The 17,905-nt window shown below is 45.7% G+C and overlaps 1 protein-coding gene across 3 annotated transcripts in view; it reads left to right on the forward strand.

The window, feature by feature from the left end:
* Positions 1-17,905, forward strand: part of LOC135510904 (KH domain-containing RNA-binding protein QKI) — a 107,080-nt gene that overhangs the window by 30,234 nt on the left and 58,941 nt on the right. For all 3 annotated transcript variants that reach the window (XM_064932223.1, XM_064932222.1, XM_064932220.1), the window contains exon 2: positions 8,172-8,314. In XM_064932223.1, the coding sequence (XP_064788295.1) occupies positions 8,172-8,314 (143 nt within the window). The remainder of the gene's footprint in view (positions 1-8,171; positions 8,315-17,905) is intronic.

A 17,905-nucleotide genomic window follows, 5' to 3' on the forward strand; every position in this document is an offset into this window, starting at 1 on the left:
CGAATGAGGAGGGTATTGGCCCAATTCTGTCCTACATGCGTTAATTTGGAGTTTTTCTTTGCACTTGCAATAGTCTTGCAAAACTCTGCATGCAGTATTTCAATTGGATGTTTGTCCCATTTGGTAAATTCACTATTAGAGATTGGACCCCATACTTCACTGCCATATAGAGCAATTGGTTCTATAACTGATTTGGAGCCAGATTCTAATTGGAATTTCGATTTTGATGTTCCTTTTAATGGCATAGAATGCTCTTCTTGCTTTGTCTCTCAGCTCATTCACAGCCATGTGAAAGCTACCTGTGTTGCTGATATTTAGTCCTAGATATGTGTAGTTTTTGGTGTGTTCTAATAGAACTGTGTCCAAATAAAATTTATATTTGTCATCCTTATTTCCAGACCTTTTTTGGAATATCATTATATTTGTTTTTTTTAGGTTAACGGTCAGAGCCCAGGTCTGACAGGTGCTGCTGTCTCTCTCTCTCTCTCTCTCTGTCTCTCTCTCTCTGTCTCTGTTTCTCTCTGTCTCTCTCTCTCTGTCTCTCTCGGTCTCTCTCTCTCTCTCTCTGTCTCTCGCTCTCTGTCTCTGTCTCTCGCTCTCTCTCTCTGTCTCTGTCTCTGTCTCTCTCTGTCTCTCTCTCTGTCTCTCTGTCTCTCTCTCTCTCTCTCTCTCTCTCTCTCTCTCTCTCTCTCTCTCTCTCTCTCTGTCTCTCTCTCTCTGTTTCTATCTGTCTCTCTCTCTCTGTTTCTCTGTCTCTCTCTCTCTCTCTCTCTGTCTCTCTCTGTCTCTCTCTCTCTCTCTGTCTCTCTCTCTCTGTCTCTCTCTCTCTGTCGGTCTCTCTGTCTCTCTCTCTTTGTCTCGCTCTCTTTCTCTCTCTGTCTGTCTCTCTGTCTCTCTCTCTGTCTCTCGCTCTCTGTCTCATGTGCTCATGCTCTCGTTTTTTCTCTCTATCTCGGTCTCTCGCTTTCATTCTCTAACTTTTTGTCATTTCTGTCTGCATGTCTCAATCTTCCTCTCTGGTGTGTGTGCTGCCCTTACCATAAAGGAAGGTGATATCATATCATGTCAGTCTGGTGAAGAATGCGGCCTGCTTAGGGCGCCAGCTGATCACAGCCCACACACACCCACATTCACACACACACACTGCATCTGATAGATACACTGATCTCACCCACATAAAAAAACAACACAGCTTGCTATAGAATACTACAATACTTACTATGGAGTTCCGTAATAAACTGTAGAATACTGTACTACACAATGTAGTGTCCCTCGATCATTTGTATTTCTTAGTACAGAATGTTGTAGAATACTATAATAAATACTACAGTAATGTCTGCAAAAACACTTTTTTTACTATTGTAAATACTACAGTATTTAATTTGCATATACCCTGCCCATTCCCCTCCCCCATGTCCCAAGTGAGAAACCTACATGCCAAGTATAGACCATATTGTGTTCCATACAGATTACAGAAAAGAGCAGATGCTCTGAGCTCTCCGTTCAGACCCCAGTCCTACCTACTTACAGGTTCTGGAAAACATGCTCTGTTAGTATTTCTCCCGTCGGTTTCCTGAAGGAGAAAGCCTCCACTTCTATGTCAAAGATAATAAATGTCAAAGATAATAAAGCAAAACTGAGAAACCGCAACTCATCAGCTGCTTTTTCAGCAATAAGTCAATCTTATGGCACAAGTGTCACATTTTATTTATTTTACCTTTATTTAACCAGGCAAGTCAGTTAAGAACAAATTCTTAACTCCAGGCTGTTAATTGAACAGAGACTAGTTGCTCGTGATCTTTACTTTGAATTTTCACCACAACCCTGCTTCAATCTGATTATTGAATGAGCAACTAACTGTTTAAGGTTTTGATGCGATGGTTAAGGGTCCGTGGATGCAAACGTGTGTCTGTGAGGGTCATTTGCTTTCAGGCTGATAGTGTGCGATGTTCAGGAAAGCAGAGGCTCCGTTGCTGCAGATACATGCGGCAGATTGTGTTCAATTGTAGGTTGAATGAACCTGTGTGTATTGAATCTCTCTCTCAGGGTCACTTGGATGAGCATCACAAATGTCATCATACGCTTGTCAGATTGTCACTGTTCCTTCACAATAGAGCAACTGTTACGTTACCTTTTGCACTAAATGTATACTTCTATGGGAGGCACAGGTGTGTGTGTGTGTGTGTGTGGGCGCGAGTGTGTGTGTGTGGGTGCGAGTGTGTGTGTGGGCGCGAGTGTGTGTATGAGCACAATTGTGTGTATGGGCACGAGTGTGTGTGTGGGCACGAGTGTGTGTGTGGGCATGAGTGTGTGTGTGTGGGCACGAGTGAAAGTGTGTGTCCTCGCATACACAGGTGGCAGCAGTGTGTGCTCAGTAGTGCAGACGGATTAGCCCTTCAGGCCAGAGCAGGACATTTATTGAATTCAGAGGGGTTCAGAAAGCTGACAAATCACCCCAAAAAATGGTGTAATAACGCTGTCCATAAATCACGGGGACAGTTTAATCGTCCTCGGGACTGGGGTTCCAGTCGGACCACTGGACAATAGTCAGGAATCGGCCAAAAGAAAGCAGAACCCGACATACACAATTCGTTCACACTGATTTCCATCTCATAATCGAGACATTCCTAGTGAAAATTCATTCCTAGTGAAAATTCATTCCTAGTGAAAATTCATTCCTAGTGAAAATTCATTCCTGTCTTGTCCTGTCAATTATTTTCCTGTACTGTTCTGATCCCGCAACAGTTCTCTAATCCCGGAACGTTCCTGTCTTTTCCCCGTAAAAATCACTCCCGCCCCGCGCTCATTTTTGCACCCAGAAATATGTAGCGTATTGTGTTTGTTTCGAAAGTATTGAAAATGATTAAAATAATGCAATATGCGACTGTGATATGTGGTTGTCTTACCTACCGCATCTTAGTTAAATGCACTGACTGTAGGCCTACGTCACTCTGGATAACAGCGTATTCTAAATGACCGAAAGGTAGATGGATTAAGCTGGAGGATGAGGACAGAGACCCCAGCCGGATGGTCTGTCTCTGCACAGCACTGGCATGAAACTGTAGCCTCCAGCTGATCACTGTGTACATATCAACATTTACAATACATGAACATGTACAACATTGTTTGTTTTATTGAGTGGCAATACTGCATAAGTCCATCTGTTTTTCTTTCACTTTTCACCTCAGATGGCACGGGTTTAGTAAAATACGCAAACGATTGGGCTTGATGGTAAAGTTGTTGGGAGTAGAGCAGCTCTGCCGTTTCAGGCCGCTTGTCCAGCTCTCCGGTTGGTATCCTATTTGATTAAACAGCACCATTTCTTCTTCTTTCTTTTTTTACAAGCCATGTGCTCGGTTCCTTCATTGCCAAAGACAACTCCATCAAATTGAGCTAAAACATTGCTCTTTCCTTGGCTCTAATGATAATGTTAGTGATAGGTCCTTTGGCTGCAACAAGACGTTGCAATTCTTCTATTGAAGGCTTCATCATTTGGCCTACTGAGGTAGTTTGGCATCTGAGGTAACCTATGGCTACAACTGAAGCGAGTGACCCGGGGGAGGGGAGGGGAGGGGAGGGGGGATTACCCTTTGTTAAATGTATTTTTATTAAGTAAACTATATTACAGTCGTTGTTTTTTTATGAAATGCTCCTCACATGACATATTTCCACCCCCAAAAATCACGTTTATAACTGTTCCTGTGGACTGTTGATCCTGTCCTGTCCTGAACTTGACTCCCATTCCCTACCCGAATCCCGCGGGACCTGCAAGACCCGCGGGAGTCCTGTTCCCGTGTCAGCCTCTAATTCCCAGCATCAATAAACATCTGCACATGATCAAATATTTAATCTGACAATTTAATTAAATTACCCAGCATGATTTTATAAGATCACACCGTTTCCCTGAAATCATGCATTAAATTAACTTGGCAGTATTTTATCCCTGCACTTCGCTTCCTCTTGCATTAGCTGGGGTTGTCTATTTTATCGGCGAGCATGAAACAGCAGCAGTGTTCACGACTCAGAGTAATAACTGAAATGTATGGCATCCCGGGGAGGGGGAAAATGAACGCTGAATTGGCCACCGTCACGCCCAACAAAGGGCCTCAATATATCGCCTCTCTGCATGTGTCAGCCCTAATCCCTTCACATATCTCATGTGTTTTAAAGGCAGAAGTGGCATGCCAGACACTTGGGAGAAAAACACGATCGTTATTTATGTACGTAGCAGACATTTCACATGTAAGACTAAGCTATATGTATAACGACGCTGGATGATTTACTAAGATAATTCAGGTTGGAATTCCCCCAGGCTCGGTCCCAAATCCCCTCGGATTTGATTTTCGTTGGAATGCTCTCAAGGCGGTTTCCTTTCCCTATGTACCTCATGTTTCGACAATAGCCCATACACCACAGCACATCTAAATGAGCTTTCTTTCTTCTATGTACCTAGCAGTTACTGTTGCTCCCACACATTACAAAATGAAGATGCTGCGCTACTGTAGATTATTGCAACAATAGCCACTGGAGCCATTCCATCTGCATTCATGGGAACTGAAATACAGATGATTCCATTATTTGGCAGCAGTAGCTTGTGCCAGCTTGTCGATACCACTAGAGCCAGTGCTTTGTCTGGTGTAGAGCAGAGAAGGGTTTCAGTGCTGTTTTTTTTCCCTCCATCACATTTACATTTGAGTAATTCAGCAGATGCTCTTATCCCTTATCCAGAGTGGCTAACAGTTTGTCTTGTTTATTTTACTCCTCTGGCTCCTCTTGAAGGAAGTTTTTCTCTGAGGGATGTTTTTTTTCCCACAGTGCCAGCCTTGACCATCCCACAGGGGGCTGTAAATCACCTACCATTACAATAGGCCCATAAAGCCATCCACCAGCTGCAGCCTCACTCTGCCATCACACTGGGCTCCCCAACATACAGGATCAATGTGATGATGATGGACGTCTGTATAATGACCATACTTCCACGCTGGTCAAGGCTGAGGTTACTGGAGGAGGCATTTGTACCTCTCTCTGTGTGTGTGTCAAATTGGTCGTGTGTGTTTGCAGGTCTCGGTGGACCCTCCTTGTGTGTGAAGAAGCCAATTTAAGTCATCGATGTTGTGGGCGTATCAGTGTACTTTATGTATATGATGAACGCATGGCAGTATGTCAGGAAGCCATCTCCATTTTAATTACACATCTCCATCCTTCTTGGTTTGCCCCAGAGAATATCATATCAGGAGTCCCCCTGTCCGTCCGTCCGTCCGTCCGTCTGTAATAGAATTAACCCATGTGTGCCGGGGCAGCTAGGGACGGGGATTTTTCATGTATTTGATGAAATATTAACAGAGGTGGTGGTTTTAATTATCCTCTCCACCTTTTAGAACGCTCTCTTTCTCTCTCTCCATCTCTCCATCGCCTTCATTCTCCCTTTCCTTCTTTCTCTCCCTCTTCCTTTCCTTCTCTCTCTCCCTCTCTCGCTTTTTCTCTCTCTCTCGTTCCTCCCCACTTCTTCCCTCCTTTCTCTCCTCGGGGATAACATCCGCTGGTTTAACTACGGAAAGGGAGAGTTAGAACCCCCTTCGTTAAAAGGACCGATTGTCTCTAAAAGTAATTTACCATGATTACCGGTCCTCCATCTCCCTGCTTCTCCTCTGCGGTGCACACAGGCCATGTGAATGACATATAGTCTCCACGGTTTGTTCAAGGCAGGAGTGCCTCACGTTCTCCCTCTTTTTAATTTAATCTGTCTCATTTCCTCCCTCCCTCCCTCCCTCCCTCCCTCCCTCCCTCCCTCCCTCCCTCCCTCCCTCCCTCCCTCCCTCCCTCCCTCCCTCCGTCCGTCTGTCCGTCCATCCGTCCGTCTGTCTGTTTATTTCTCTCTGCTCAAGTCTCTCTTTCCCTTTCTCTCTCACTCCTCTCTGTCATCAATACTACAGTATTGACTTACTGGTGTCTTTTTTTTGTGCTGCTGAGAGAGTTTGAGAGGAGGCCCACAGGCCCAGCAGTTCGACTTGTTTATTGAGGTTATGCCTGAGGTTACATGACTCCCCAGTCTGAGTTGTCTGTCGCTCTGTAGCCTTTGAATTAAGCTTCTCAAATGTCTGTATATCTGTTATTTTCATGCCTTCAGCTGTTGTTGGCATACCATAGCCACCCTGTGTGTCTGTGTGTGTGTGTGTGTGTGTGTGTGTGTGTGTGTGTGTGTGTGTGTGTGTGTGTGTGTGTGTGTGTGTGTGTGTGTGTGTGTGTGTGTGTGTGTGTGTGTGTGTGTGTGTGTGTGTGTGTGTGTGTGTGTGTGTGTGTGTGTGTGTTATCTTTTCCTTGTATGTGTGTACGTGTAATGTTTGGCTCATGTCTGAATGAGTGTCTGTCTGTGTGAGATTGTTTACATATATATGCATTATCAGTAATAGGGGCACAGCTGGCAGGCTTGACAGTTGACAGCTTTCATGAATAGGTAGCTAAAGGAGACAGGTGTGGTAAGGACTTACATCTTACATCTGTAGACCAGTTGGAGGTAGCTAAAGGAGACAGGTGTGGTTAGGTCTTACATCTGTAGACCAGTTGGAGGTAGCTAAAGGAGACAGGTGTGGTAAGGACTTACATCTGTAGACCAGTTGGAGGTAGCTAAAGGAGACAGGTGTGGTAAGGTCTTACATCTGTAGACCAGTTGGAGGTAGCTAAAGGAGACAGGTGTGGTAAGTTCTTACATCTGTAGACCAGTTGGAGGTAGCTAAAGGAGACAGGTGTGGTAAGGACTTACATCTGTAGACCAGTTGGAGGTAGCTAAAGGAGACAGGTGTGGTAAGGACTTACATCTGTAGACCAGTTGGAGGTAGCTAAAGGAGACAGGTGTGGTTAGGTCTTACATCTGTAGACCAGTTGGAGGTAGCTAAAGGAGACAGGTGTGGTAAGGTCTTACATCTGTAGACCAGTTGGAGGTAGCTAAAGGAGACAGGTGTGGTTAGGTCTTACATCTGTAGACCAGTTGGAGGTAGCTAAAGGACATAGGTGTGGTTAGGTCTTACATCTGTAGACCAGTTGGAGGTAGCTAAAGGACACAGGTGTGGTTAGGTCTTACATCTGTAGACCAGTTGGAGGTAGCTAAAGGAGACAGGTGTGGTTAGGTCTTACATCTGTAGACCAGTTGGAGGTAGCTAAAGGACACAGGTGTGGTTAGGTCTTACATCTGTAGACCAGTTGGAGGTAGCTAAAGGAGACAGGTGTGGTAAGGTCTTACATCTGTAGACCAGTTGGAGGTAGCTAAAGGAGACAGGTGTGGTAAGGACTTACATCTGTAGACCAGTTGGAGGTAGCTAAAGGAGACAGGTGTGGTAAGGTCTTACATCTGTAGACCAGTTGGAGGTAGCTAAAGGAGACAGGTGTGGTAAGGTCTTACATCTGTAGACCAGTTGGAGGTAGCTAAAGGAGACAGGTGTGGTAGGTGTGGTTAGGTCTTACATCTGTAGACCAGTTGGAGGTAGCTAAAGGAGACAGGTGTGGTAAGGTCTTACATCTGTAGACCAGTTGGAGGTAGCTAAAGGTCTTACATCTGAGACCAGGTGTGGTAAGGTCTTACATCTGTAGACCAGTTGGATGTAGCTAAAGGAGACAGGTGTGGTTAGGTCTTACATCTGTAGACCAGTTGGAGGTAGCTAAAGGAGACAGGTGTGGTTAGGTCTTACATCTGTAGACCAGTTGGAGGTAGCTAAAGGAGACAGGTGTGGTTAGGTCTTACATCTGTAGACCAGTTGGAGGTAGACCAGTTGGAGGTAGCTAAAGGAGACAGGTGTGGTTAGGTCTTACATCTGTAGACCAGTTGGAGGTAGACCAGTTGGAGGTAGACCAGTTGGAGGTAGACCAGTTGGAGGTGGACCAGTTGGAGGTAGACCAGTTGGAGGTAGACCATTTGGAGGTAGCTTGTCTCTACCTGTCATACGGGATGTCCTGATTCTTCAACTACTATATAGGGTCTACTGTATATTTCCTCACTGTCGCTCATATGTGGTTGTATGAGCGGGTCTATGAACCCGTGTTAGTCTTTATTCGTTATGGCGTGACTGGTATCCTTACCAATCTGTCTCACACTTGATTGTAGTTTCTGTGTAGACCAGTACCGATGTTGTTCTGACGATCACCCGACTGACGTGTTTGTTTCTCCTCCTCTCCTCCAGAGATCAGCCGGGTGCGCAAGGACATGTACAACGACACGCTAAACGGCAGCACAGAGAAGCGGAGCAGCGAGCTCCCTGACGCAGTGGGCCCCATCGTGCAGCTCCAGGAGAAGCTCTTTGTCCCTGTCAAAGAGTACCCCGATGTGAGTACAACCTGTCGGGCGATCATGCACGCACGCGCTCACACACACACACACACCTGAAGGACCACCACCAAGTTTCCAATGAAAAATGTATGTTTGCGGCAAGGCACTTTCCTAGATTCATCTGAATAATATCATTTCTGGTAAACTGGGCAAAGCTCTATTCAGTATAAGGTTTATTAGATTACCAGGTTTTTTCAAATCCAGGTAATCTAGTTTCCTCTGCATTAGAAGATGGGCCCTTGTCACAGTTATTGATTTGGATAGGAGGTGGGTGGAGGGGGATCCTGTCTGGACATGTAAACCTGAGGGATAGCTACTGTTATTGGACTGATTGTCCTATGTGCAGAATAGTCTCACCTTCCCTATACTTATTGATATGGTCTTGAATCATGTCCCTCAACAAATTCCCTTAATCTGAATGATACCAGTACTGTACAATCACCACTATATTGTTGAAAGATTCTGAAAGCAGAAAATTCTGTCATTTACGGTCCGGTAGCATATCTACTATATCATTTCTGAACAGCTGTGCTGTTTCTTTACCTCAGTATTATTAGTCATGTAAACATATTATATCATTCAAAAAAACACAGAAATACATTAGATAGTGGGTACTAGGCAGAAGATGCAGTATGCACCTGAAATACTCTGTAGAAGTCCTCACATTGGACTCCCCTCAACCGTATGTTGATTCTAACTCGCACCTGAACCCGCCTAGCAGTTAACAAATCTTTTAAGCAATCGCCCTCGGATCCTGCTCGCCTAACCCTCCTGGCCCAGGAGGAGCGAGTCGAGCTCCGAGCTGATTGATCCCAATGAACTTGTTTCTCTGAGTGGCGGATTCTTGCGTGGGCAGCATTAGTGGAGGTGAATCCTTGGAGGTTTAAACACACCGCTCCAGTCCAGATTAGTCCGCTGTATTTCTGCTGAAGTTTTAAGGCTATAAAAAGGTTGTTTATGCCACCATATTTCTCCAAGCGGTTGAGTCAGTTGAGTTTATAATTGACCAGTGTATCTGGAAATATTGGATTCCTTCCCCCAGAAGAGCCATTTTCATGTTGCATGTTATGAATTTGTAACAAATTGTGAATATGGATATTGTGGTAAATGTAGTCGATGTATGAATTGATTTAGCTTTGGTGACATTCCTATAGGAATTGAGGGGGTACTGTCTCTGCAGTCTGTCTGCCTGTGTTGCCTGTGATAGTGTGAGCTACGTTTATGGGTCTTTTAGTTTCCATATCCGTCCTTGTGTGTTTGTCTGCTCTACTAATCTCCAGGAAAGGCCAGCAGCAGCAAAAGAGTGACTGAGTGTCGATGCTGGCTGTCCTTGCTGCTCTGAAGGACAGAGGGGATCATTATTACTGAGGATGGGTTCATTAGGAACACTGGGAGATGAAATGCCAGGACTTCAAGTAGCCCCCACCTGAGAGTGCTGGAGCCCTGTGCACGCTGTGTGTGTGTGTCTAATTTTTACGACACTTGTCAGGACCAAAAGCCCTCATAAGAATATTAAACCAACTCAGAGAAGTGAGGACATTTTGCCGGTCCTCACTTGTAAAAAGGCTATTTTAGTCTTATGGGTTAGGGCCTCTCGAGTGGCGCATCGCAGTGTTGCTGCGTCACTACAGCCTGGGGTCGGACCGGGAGTCCCTTAGGGCTGCTCAGAATTGACCCAGCATCGTCCGGGTTAGGGGAGGGTTTGGCCGGGGGGGCTTTAGTTGGCTCATCGCACTCTAGCGATTCCTTGTGGCGGGACGGGTGTCTGCAGGCTGACCACGGTCGTCAGTTGATCAGTGTTTCCTCCGACACATTGGTGCATCTGGCTTCCGTGTTAAGCGGGCGGGTGTTAAGAAGCGCGGTTTGGCGGGTCATGTTTCGGGGGACGCATGACTCGACCTTCACCTCTCCTTAGCCCGTTGTGGAGTTGCAGCGATGAGACCAGATCGTAATTGGATATCACCAAATTGGGGAGAAAAAGGGGGTAAAATTACCAAAAAAGATTTAGAGTTAGGATCAGGATTAGGGGTTAGATTTAGGGCTAGGAGTTTGGGAAAATGTGATTTTGAATGGGAATATATTGTTGGTCCCCAAAAGGTGTGTGTGTGTGTGTGTGTGTGTGTGTGTGTGTGTGTGTGTGTGTGTGTGTGTGTGTGTGTGTGTGTGTGGTTTTGCATACAATTATCATGGCTGATAGTGACGTGTTTTCCACAGGTTAGAGTAGTTAACCCCTGAGAGTCGATGTCCACACATAATCAGAACATTCCCATCAAAATCTGCCAGTTTAAGATAGAGATATCTGTAATCCACCACATACGCCGATGTCACCCTTACACATCTGCGGTGAACGTTGGCAGAGCTAGAGCGGTGTTTGTCAGACCATGAATCAGACATCTATCAGTCTGTATTTATTTTTTGATTTTATTTTATTTTACCTTAAGGGGTCTTTAAAATTCCAAATCAAATAGCTAAATGATCCACGGTAGCACCTCTCACCTGGAGACAGTAAGAAATGGCTAATTGCATAGGACCCCAATGTAGGAAAGCATTAACTTCAAACTGTCAGCTCTGAAAGCAGGTGTGTTCATGGCTCTTCATGGAGCTGCTTCCGAAGCACTTAAATGATAGAACCGGGTGGCATGGCAGGTGGGAGGAGGGAGCGATGGTGTGTGTGTGTGTGTGCGCGTGCTGGGCATATTTACTGAGGGATGCCAATTACCTCCACATGGAGGGTAATGATTAAAGGCAGGCATAGGGTGCTACCCTGGAGATGATGAGATGGGGGTATTGAGAAGGACGAAAGGGGTAGATTGGTGATGGTGGGGCGGGTTTGGGGCGGGTAGGGGGTGGCATGGTGTGAAGGGAGAAGTGACGAGGTGTTGAGAGAGGTGCTGGGTGGCTTCATGGAGTACAGGGAGTGAAGGTGGGGGGTAAAGCAGGGAGCTACAGTAAGGGGAAGTGTCGCGATGGAAGGAGCGAGTGGGAGAGATGTTGGTATGAGAAGTGAGAGGGCAGTGCGTTGCAAAGAAGTGTGTGTGTGTGCGGGCGTGTGTGTGTATGCGTGCGCGCGTACATGTGAGGTGATGATGAATGTGTGAGTGAGATGAGGTGGGGGAATCGGGGCAGGGGAGTCTTGGCCTGGTCTGTTTGATAAAGAGAGAAAACAACCTCGTGTCTGGGACAGGAGAGCAGCGGCACGGAGATGAATTTGCCTCTTCAAACTCCTCGCAGCGCTGCTGCCTGCCGGCTTGGCAGCCCACACCCGGTCCAATTTGCAGAACAATGTTATTAGGCAGTGAGATACAGAAATCCAGAAGGGCATTGCCTCTCAGTTTGTATTGTTGTATTGTCATTCATTCGGGTATTTGTGTGTGTGTGTGTGTGTGTGTGTGTGTGTGTGTGTGTGTGTGTGTGTGTGTGTGTGTGTGTGTGTGTGTGTGTGTGTGTGTGTGTGTGTGTGTTAGAGGTCGAACGATTATGACTTTTCAACGCCGATACCGATTATTGGAGGACCAAAAAGCCGATACCGATTAATTGGCCGATTTCTTTCTTTCTTTCTAATAAAGACATTTACAACAATACTGAATGAACACTTATTTTAACTTAATATAATACATCAATAAAATCAATTTATCCTCAAGTAAATAATGAAACATGTTCAATTTGGTTTAAATAATGCAAAAACAAAGTGTTGGAGAAGAAAGTGAAAGTGCAATATGTGCCATGTAAGAAAGCTAACGTTTAAGTTCCTTGCTCAGAACATGAGATCATATGAAAGCTGGTGGTTCCTTTTAACATGAGTCTTCAATATTCCCAGGTAGGAAGTTTTAGGTTGTAGTTATTATATGAATTATAGGACTATTTCCCTCTATACCATTTGTATTTCATTAATCTTTGACTATTGGATGTACTTATAGGCACTTTAGTATTGACAGTGTAACTGTATAGCTTCCGTCCCTCTCCTCGCTCCTCCCTGGGCTCGAACCAGCAACACAACAACAATTAGCTCGTGCTAACTATTTCACTTCGGTTACACCAGCCTCATCTCGGGAGTTGATAGGCTTGAAGTCATAAACAGCGCAATGCTTGACGCACAACAAAGAGCTGCTGGCAAAATGCACGAAAGTGCTGTTTGACTGAATGTTTACGCGCCTGCTTCTGCCTACCACCGCTCAGTCAGATACTTAGATACTTGTATGCTTGTATGCTCAGTCAGATTATATGCAACGCAGGACACGCTAGGTAATATCATCAACCATGTGTAGTTAACTAGTGATTATGATTGATTGTTTTTTATAAGATAGGTTTAATGCTAGCTAGCAACTTACCTTGCCTTACTGCATTGCGTAACAGGCAGTCTCCTTGTGGAGTGCAACGAGAGAGAGGCAGGTCGTAATTGCATTGGATGAGTTAACTGTAAGGTTGCAAGATTGGATCCCGCGAGCTGTCAAGGTGAAAATCTGTCGTTCTGCCCCTGAACAAGGCAGTTAACCCACCATTCCTCGGCCGTCATTGAAATTAAGAATGTGTTCTTAACTGACTTGCCTAGTTAAATAAAGGTATAATTTATTTATTTTTAATCGGCAAATCGGCACTCAAAAATACCGATTTCCGATTGTTGTGAAAACTTGAAATCGGCCCTAATTAATCGGCCATTCCGATTAATCGGTCGACCTCTAGTGTGTGTGTGTGTGTGTGTGTGTGTGTGTGTGTGTGTGTGTGTGTGTGTGTGTGTGTGTGTGTGTGTGAAAATGAAAATGAAAGGGAATAGTGTAGCTAGATAGTGGTTCATGGATGGTATTCTAGTCTATTGCTGGGAGTTGTGGTGAATACAACAGTATGAGTTGGAGGGAAGAGGGTGGAGGGAGGGGGACAGGCAATGTGAATGAGCTGTCGTCATCCATCATTTGGCTGCTGCGTGTCCTTTTCTGGGTCATGCTTGTCCACAGTGGAGATGAGCGAGAGAGACTGCAACTGATTATTAATTAATTAGAAGCATGTGCGGCTGGATTGATTCTCCCTCGGTCTTCTCATTTGGCCTTGACCATCCTTCACAAACGTCAAAGAGGGAGCGAGGGAGGGAGGGAGGGAGGGAGGGAATAAAGGAGAGTAGGGACACATGTGTGTTTGGTGCATGTCCTTGCATAGGTGTTTGTGTGTGTGTTTGAGAGAGAGGTGAGGGCAGGGGGGAGTGACTTTGGTTTTAGGAGGGCAGCCCTCCCTCCCATCCCTGCTGCTGGAGGTCCACTTGAGGTGCAAAGAAGATTGAGTGAAGGGGTGTATAGAAGGAGAGGAGACAGGCCTGTCTGTGTCTGTGATTAGGTGAGCTATGGCATATAAATTAGCCCCCTCATTAATGCGATGATTATAAACAGCGCTAGACGCAGGGGAGAGAGGAAGGTGCCAGCAACACAGCAACACAGGCGTTGTGGATCACTGCTTGGCTAATGAAGGTTAATTAGGGTTCATTAGGACATTAGGACCGCTCTGACAACACACAGCATCATCACCCAGGAGGGGCTGAGTCCGGGATAAGGCTCACCTCATTCTGTCATTCACCACACACAGATCAAACAGATGACGCAATACCAATGTCAGTCTACTAAACCGATGGGAAGGGAAATAATTTACGCTGGAAATGAAAAGTGGGATTATATATGATTCCAAATTGGAAGAAGATAGATGCCATTTTCTGATTACTGTTACTACGAGCCAAAAGGAATGTCTCGTACTATTTTCAAGGCCCTGCTCTCCCGGGTTTCATGTTACAAACGTACTTTAAAAGATACGTGACTGTCCATTGGTATTTATCATTAGGTCAATTGTGATAAGGTCAATAATCAGTCACAAGAAGAACGCGCACACGTACAGTGCACACACGCACGCACACACCCTCTCCTGAAGGAGCTGTCTGGCTTATCTTCGTCCACGCTCAGCTTCTTGTACTCCATAATAATGCAAACAAAAGACGTTCTGCAAAAGGGAATTGGAGCAGAGTGCGATTTAGAAGCCATGCAATAATTCATTTGCCTATTACAGCGGCCAGCTCGTTTATCTTCATAAGATAATAAGATCAGTGTGAGTGTCTGGCGGTTGGACCATCGTGCTACCAGTCTTAAATGGCCCTAATTATGTTCAGCTCCCCCGTTTTATTGTAGCTGATGGAAAACACACTTCATCTTCACTGTCCAGATTGGGTAAATAGGGCGAGTCCTTTAAAAGCAGGTATTAGACATTCCATTAGCTTCAATGGATTTTCTTGCTTTCCTTCTCTCTCTCTCTCTCTCTCTCTCTCTCTCTCTCTCTCTCAGTTTCATGGTGAGTGGAGGTGTGGTGGTTTGAGTCGGGACTGCAGGGTCCACTAAGTCAATCTGTCTCTGTCCTGTTGGTGTCTCCGATTGGCTGCTGCAGTTAGACTGCTCTCCCTCTCTGATCAATACTATGGATGGGATTTGGATCCACCATTTTCACTCCAATGATTTGAACCATTCCATCCACCCGTTTCAGTGTCCACCCATCCACAGCCCATGGTGGAAATCGTGCTGTTGGGCCGAGATTGTGGGAGACTCACTTGCTTTATAAATACATGGACAGTGGACACGCGTACATTTGTGTTTGACCCCAGCGCACCTGCTGTGGGCCTGTGTTGGTTCTTTACAAGAAAGAGAATGCCCATCGTGATCCTGAGTGAGCTGCAGCTGCCGTGTGGATCACTCAATGGCCTGACGGATAAGGTTAAACACTGGAAGAGGGATGTGGGGGGGGGGTCAGGTGGTAGGGGGCACCCTCCACAGAGACAATATTCCTGTCTGAAGCACACTCACCTGCCACCGCTGATAACCTCCACACAAATTCCCTCTCTCACATTGACAGTCACTCGCACAGATTTCGCCTGACAAGATGGGAAATGGGATTCTAATTCTGCCCTTTTTGTCCTCCTCTCGAAACACACGCACATGCAAGGACCCACACACACCAAATAGGGCGATATTAACATGTGCAATGTCCATATGGCAAGAGATTTCGCTTTATTTTGAAACGCCACTCAGCCGTGTGTAAAGTCCATTTTTATAGTTTACTCTGTCGTCTCTCTCCCTCTCTTTCGTTGCAGCTGCTTCCCACACACACCAAGCCCCGCCCCCTGCCAATCAAGCAGCACAGTTCCTCCTCCCGCTGTTAGATTCACTAGAAGTTTGCATGCTGTTCTGTTAGGTCAAATGCAGTCAACAGATTGTTTCCGAACAGGAACGATGCAGCTTTACACTTTGTTTCTTAATGGAAAACATTCTACCTCTATGAATCCAATATTTGATAAATAGAAAATCACAATTCGATTTTTCTGGCCCATATCATGCAGCCCTAACACACACCTGTCCTCTTAGTACACACACATCCTCAATATGCCCGATACCCCTACTTGGAGTCATTCATCACTGCCAAATGCATCAAAGTACTGAGCTTGGTGTGATGGGAGAGTAGAGAGGGAACACAAAGCAGAGGAGAGTAGGAGAGAGAGACGAATGCTCCTGAAGGAGGAATATCAAAATACAGTTGACAGAGGGAGACTGGAGGGAGACTGGAGGGAGACTGGAGGGAGACTGGAGGGAGACTGGAGGAAGTCTGGAGGAAGTCTGGAGGGAGACTGGAGGGAGACTGGCGGGAGACTGGAGGGAGACTGGAGGAAGTCTGGAGGGAGACTGGGGAGACTGGAGGGAGACTGGAGGGGAGGGAGACTCGAGGGAGACTGGAGGAAGACTGGAGGGAGACTGGAGGGAGACCGAAGGGGCCCTGAGAAGTATGGCTTTGAGTCTTTCACTTCCGCGCTGTCACTTGCGTTTTGTTGCGTTGGAGTTGTGTCACATGAATAAGGCAGCGTGTGTAAAAGAGCCCTGGCGACGCCGCTCACAGAATTCACAGATGCTTTTTTATGACCCAATTTACGGAGGAGGGGATGTTTGACTATGGCTCCCTGCTTGTGCCATCAAACCTCTGCAACTTATCCAGCACGCTGCAGCCCGCCTGGTTTTCAACCTTCCCAAGTTCTCTCATGTCACCCCGCTGCTCCACACACTTTACTGGCTTCCAGTCTAAGCTCGCTTCCACTACAAGACCATAGTGCTTACGTACTACCTACTGAACAGCAAGAGGAACTGCCCCTCCCTACCTGCAGGATATGCTCAAACCCTACACCCCAAGAGCACTCTGTTCTGCCACCTTTGGTCTCTTGGCCCTCCCTCTCAGCCCAGTCGAAGCTCTTCTCTGTCCTGGCACCTCAGGGGTGGAACCAGTATCACCCTGAAGCTAGGACAGCAGAGGCACTCCGCATCTTCCGAAAACATCTGAAATCCTGCCTCTTCATCTTAAATAACCCCACAGCACCCCACTTCGCACCCCCTGCAGCCTAGCTATGTGATTTGTGTTCCCTGTGAATGGGAGCTGAGCTGTACTTATGAAAATTAGGAAGTCCTGTGGTTTCTCTGATTGTCCAGACCCAAAGGGCACCTTGGAGCATATTTTCTCCTGGAGCAAAGAAAGTGTGATTGACTAGAGTGACACCACTGATTGAGCTCTTAAGCGCCATTGTGAAAACCTGTATACCTCTGTGATGCCCAATCAAAGTGAGATTGCAAAGTGAAGACAACAGAATGATTTTAAATGGTAAGTCATTGATAATTATGCAGAAGGCTGGTTCTATGGAGTACCCTGTATCCCTATGCTGAGATATGGCCTTTGTTGGTTTCTTTCTCATTGGGAGAGTATTAGAGTACAAAATAGGTATTAGAGTACAAAATAGGTATTAGAGTACAAAATAGGATTTAGAGTACAAAATAGGATTTAGATAAAAAAAATAGGTATTAGAGTACAAAATAGGTATTAGAGTACAAAATAGGTATTAGAGAAAAAAATAGGTATTAGAGTACAAAATAGGTATTAGAGTACAAAATAGGTATTAGAGTAAAAGAAAGGGGTATTAGAGCTCCACATTTAGAGCTATGGACGAAGAAACTGGACATTCTACAATATCTTTAGGCTTGTACATATCAGCAGCTGCCTTAATATGACTCTGAAGTGATCAGTGGAGATAATGGCGAATGCCAATCTGTAAAACCTTGAATTGTTGTTGTTCTGTTTTGCTTGTATTCAGTGGGTATTGTTGCTATAAACGTTATACACTTTGATACTGACTGCCAGCAGTCAGTCAGTCAGTCATTCAGTAACTCAGTTATTCAGTCATTCAGTCAGTCAGTCAGTTAGTCTGCCAGTCTGTCAGTCTGCCAGTCTGCCAGTCTGTCAGTCTGTCAATCAGTTAGTCTGTCTCTCTTGTCCATCAAAGCTCAGGACCTGTCTGTGTGTCAGTATCAGTCCCAGCTCATCGATAGGCAGCCCTCATGAATCCTGACTGACAGGCAGTGTGAGGGCCAGAGAAGAGAGAAGAACAGAGAGGAGCCTAGGCTGCTGATCGATGAGGTAACGATCGCTGAGCCTTATCTTGTCAGTGGCGCCTCAGGGCTGGTTGCAAGGCGCTCCCGGATATAGAGGAGAGAAGGATGCTCCTGAAGGAGGGATATCAAAATGCAGGTGACAGAG

This window comes from Oncorhynchus masou, chromosome 23, assembly GCF_036934945.1.
Source record: "Oncorhynchus masou masou isolate Uvic2021 chromosome 23, UVic_Omas_1.1, whole genome shotgun sequence".
NCBI classification, from domain to species: domain Eukaryota; kingdom Metazoa; phylum Chordata; class Actinopteri; order Salmoniformes; family Salmonidae; genus Oncorhynchus; species Oncorhynchus masou.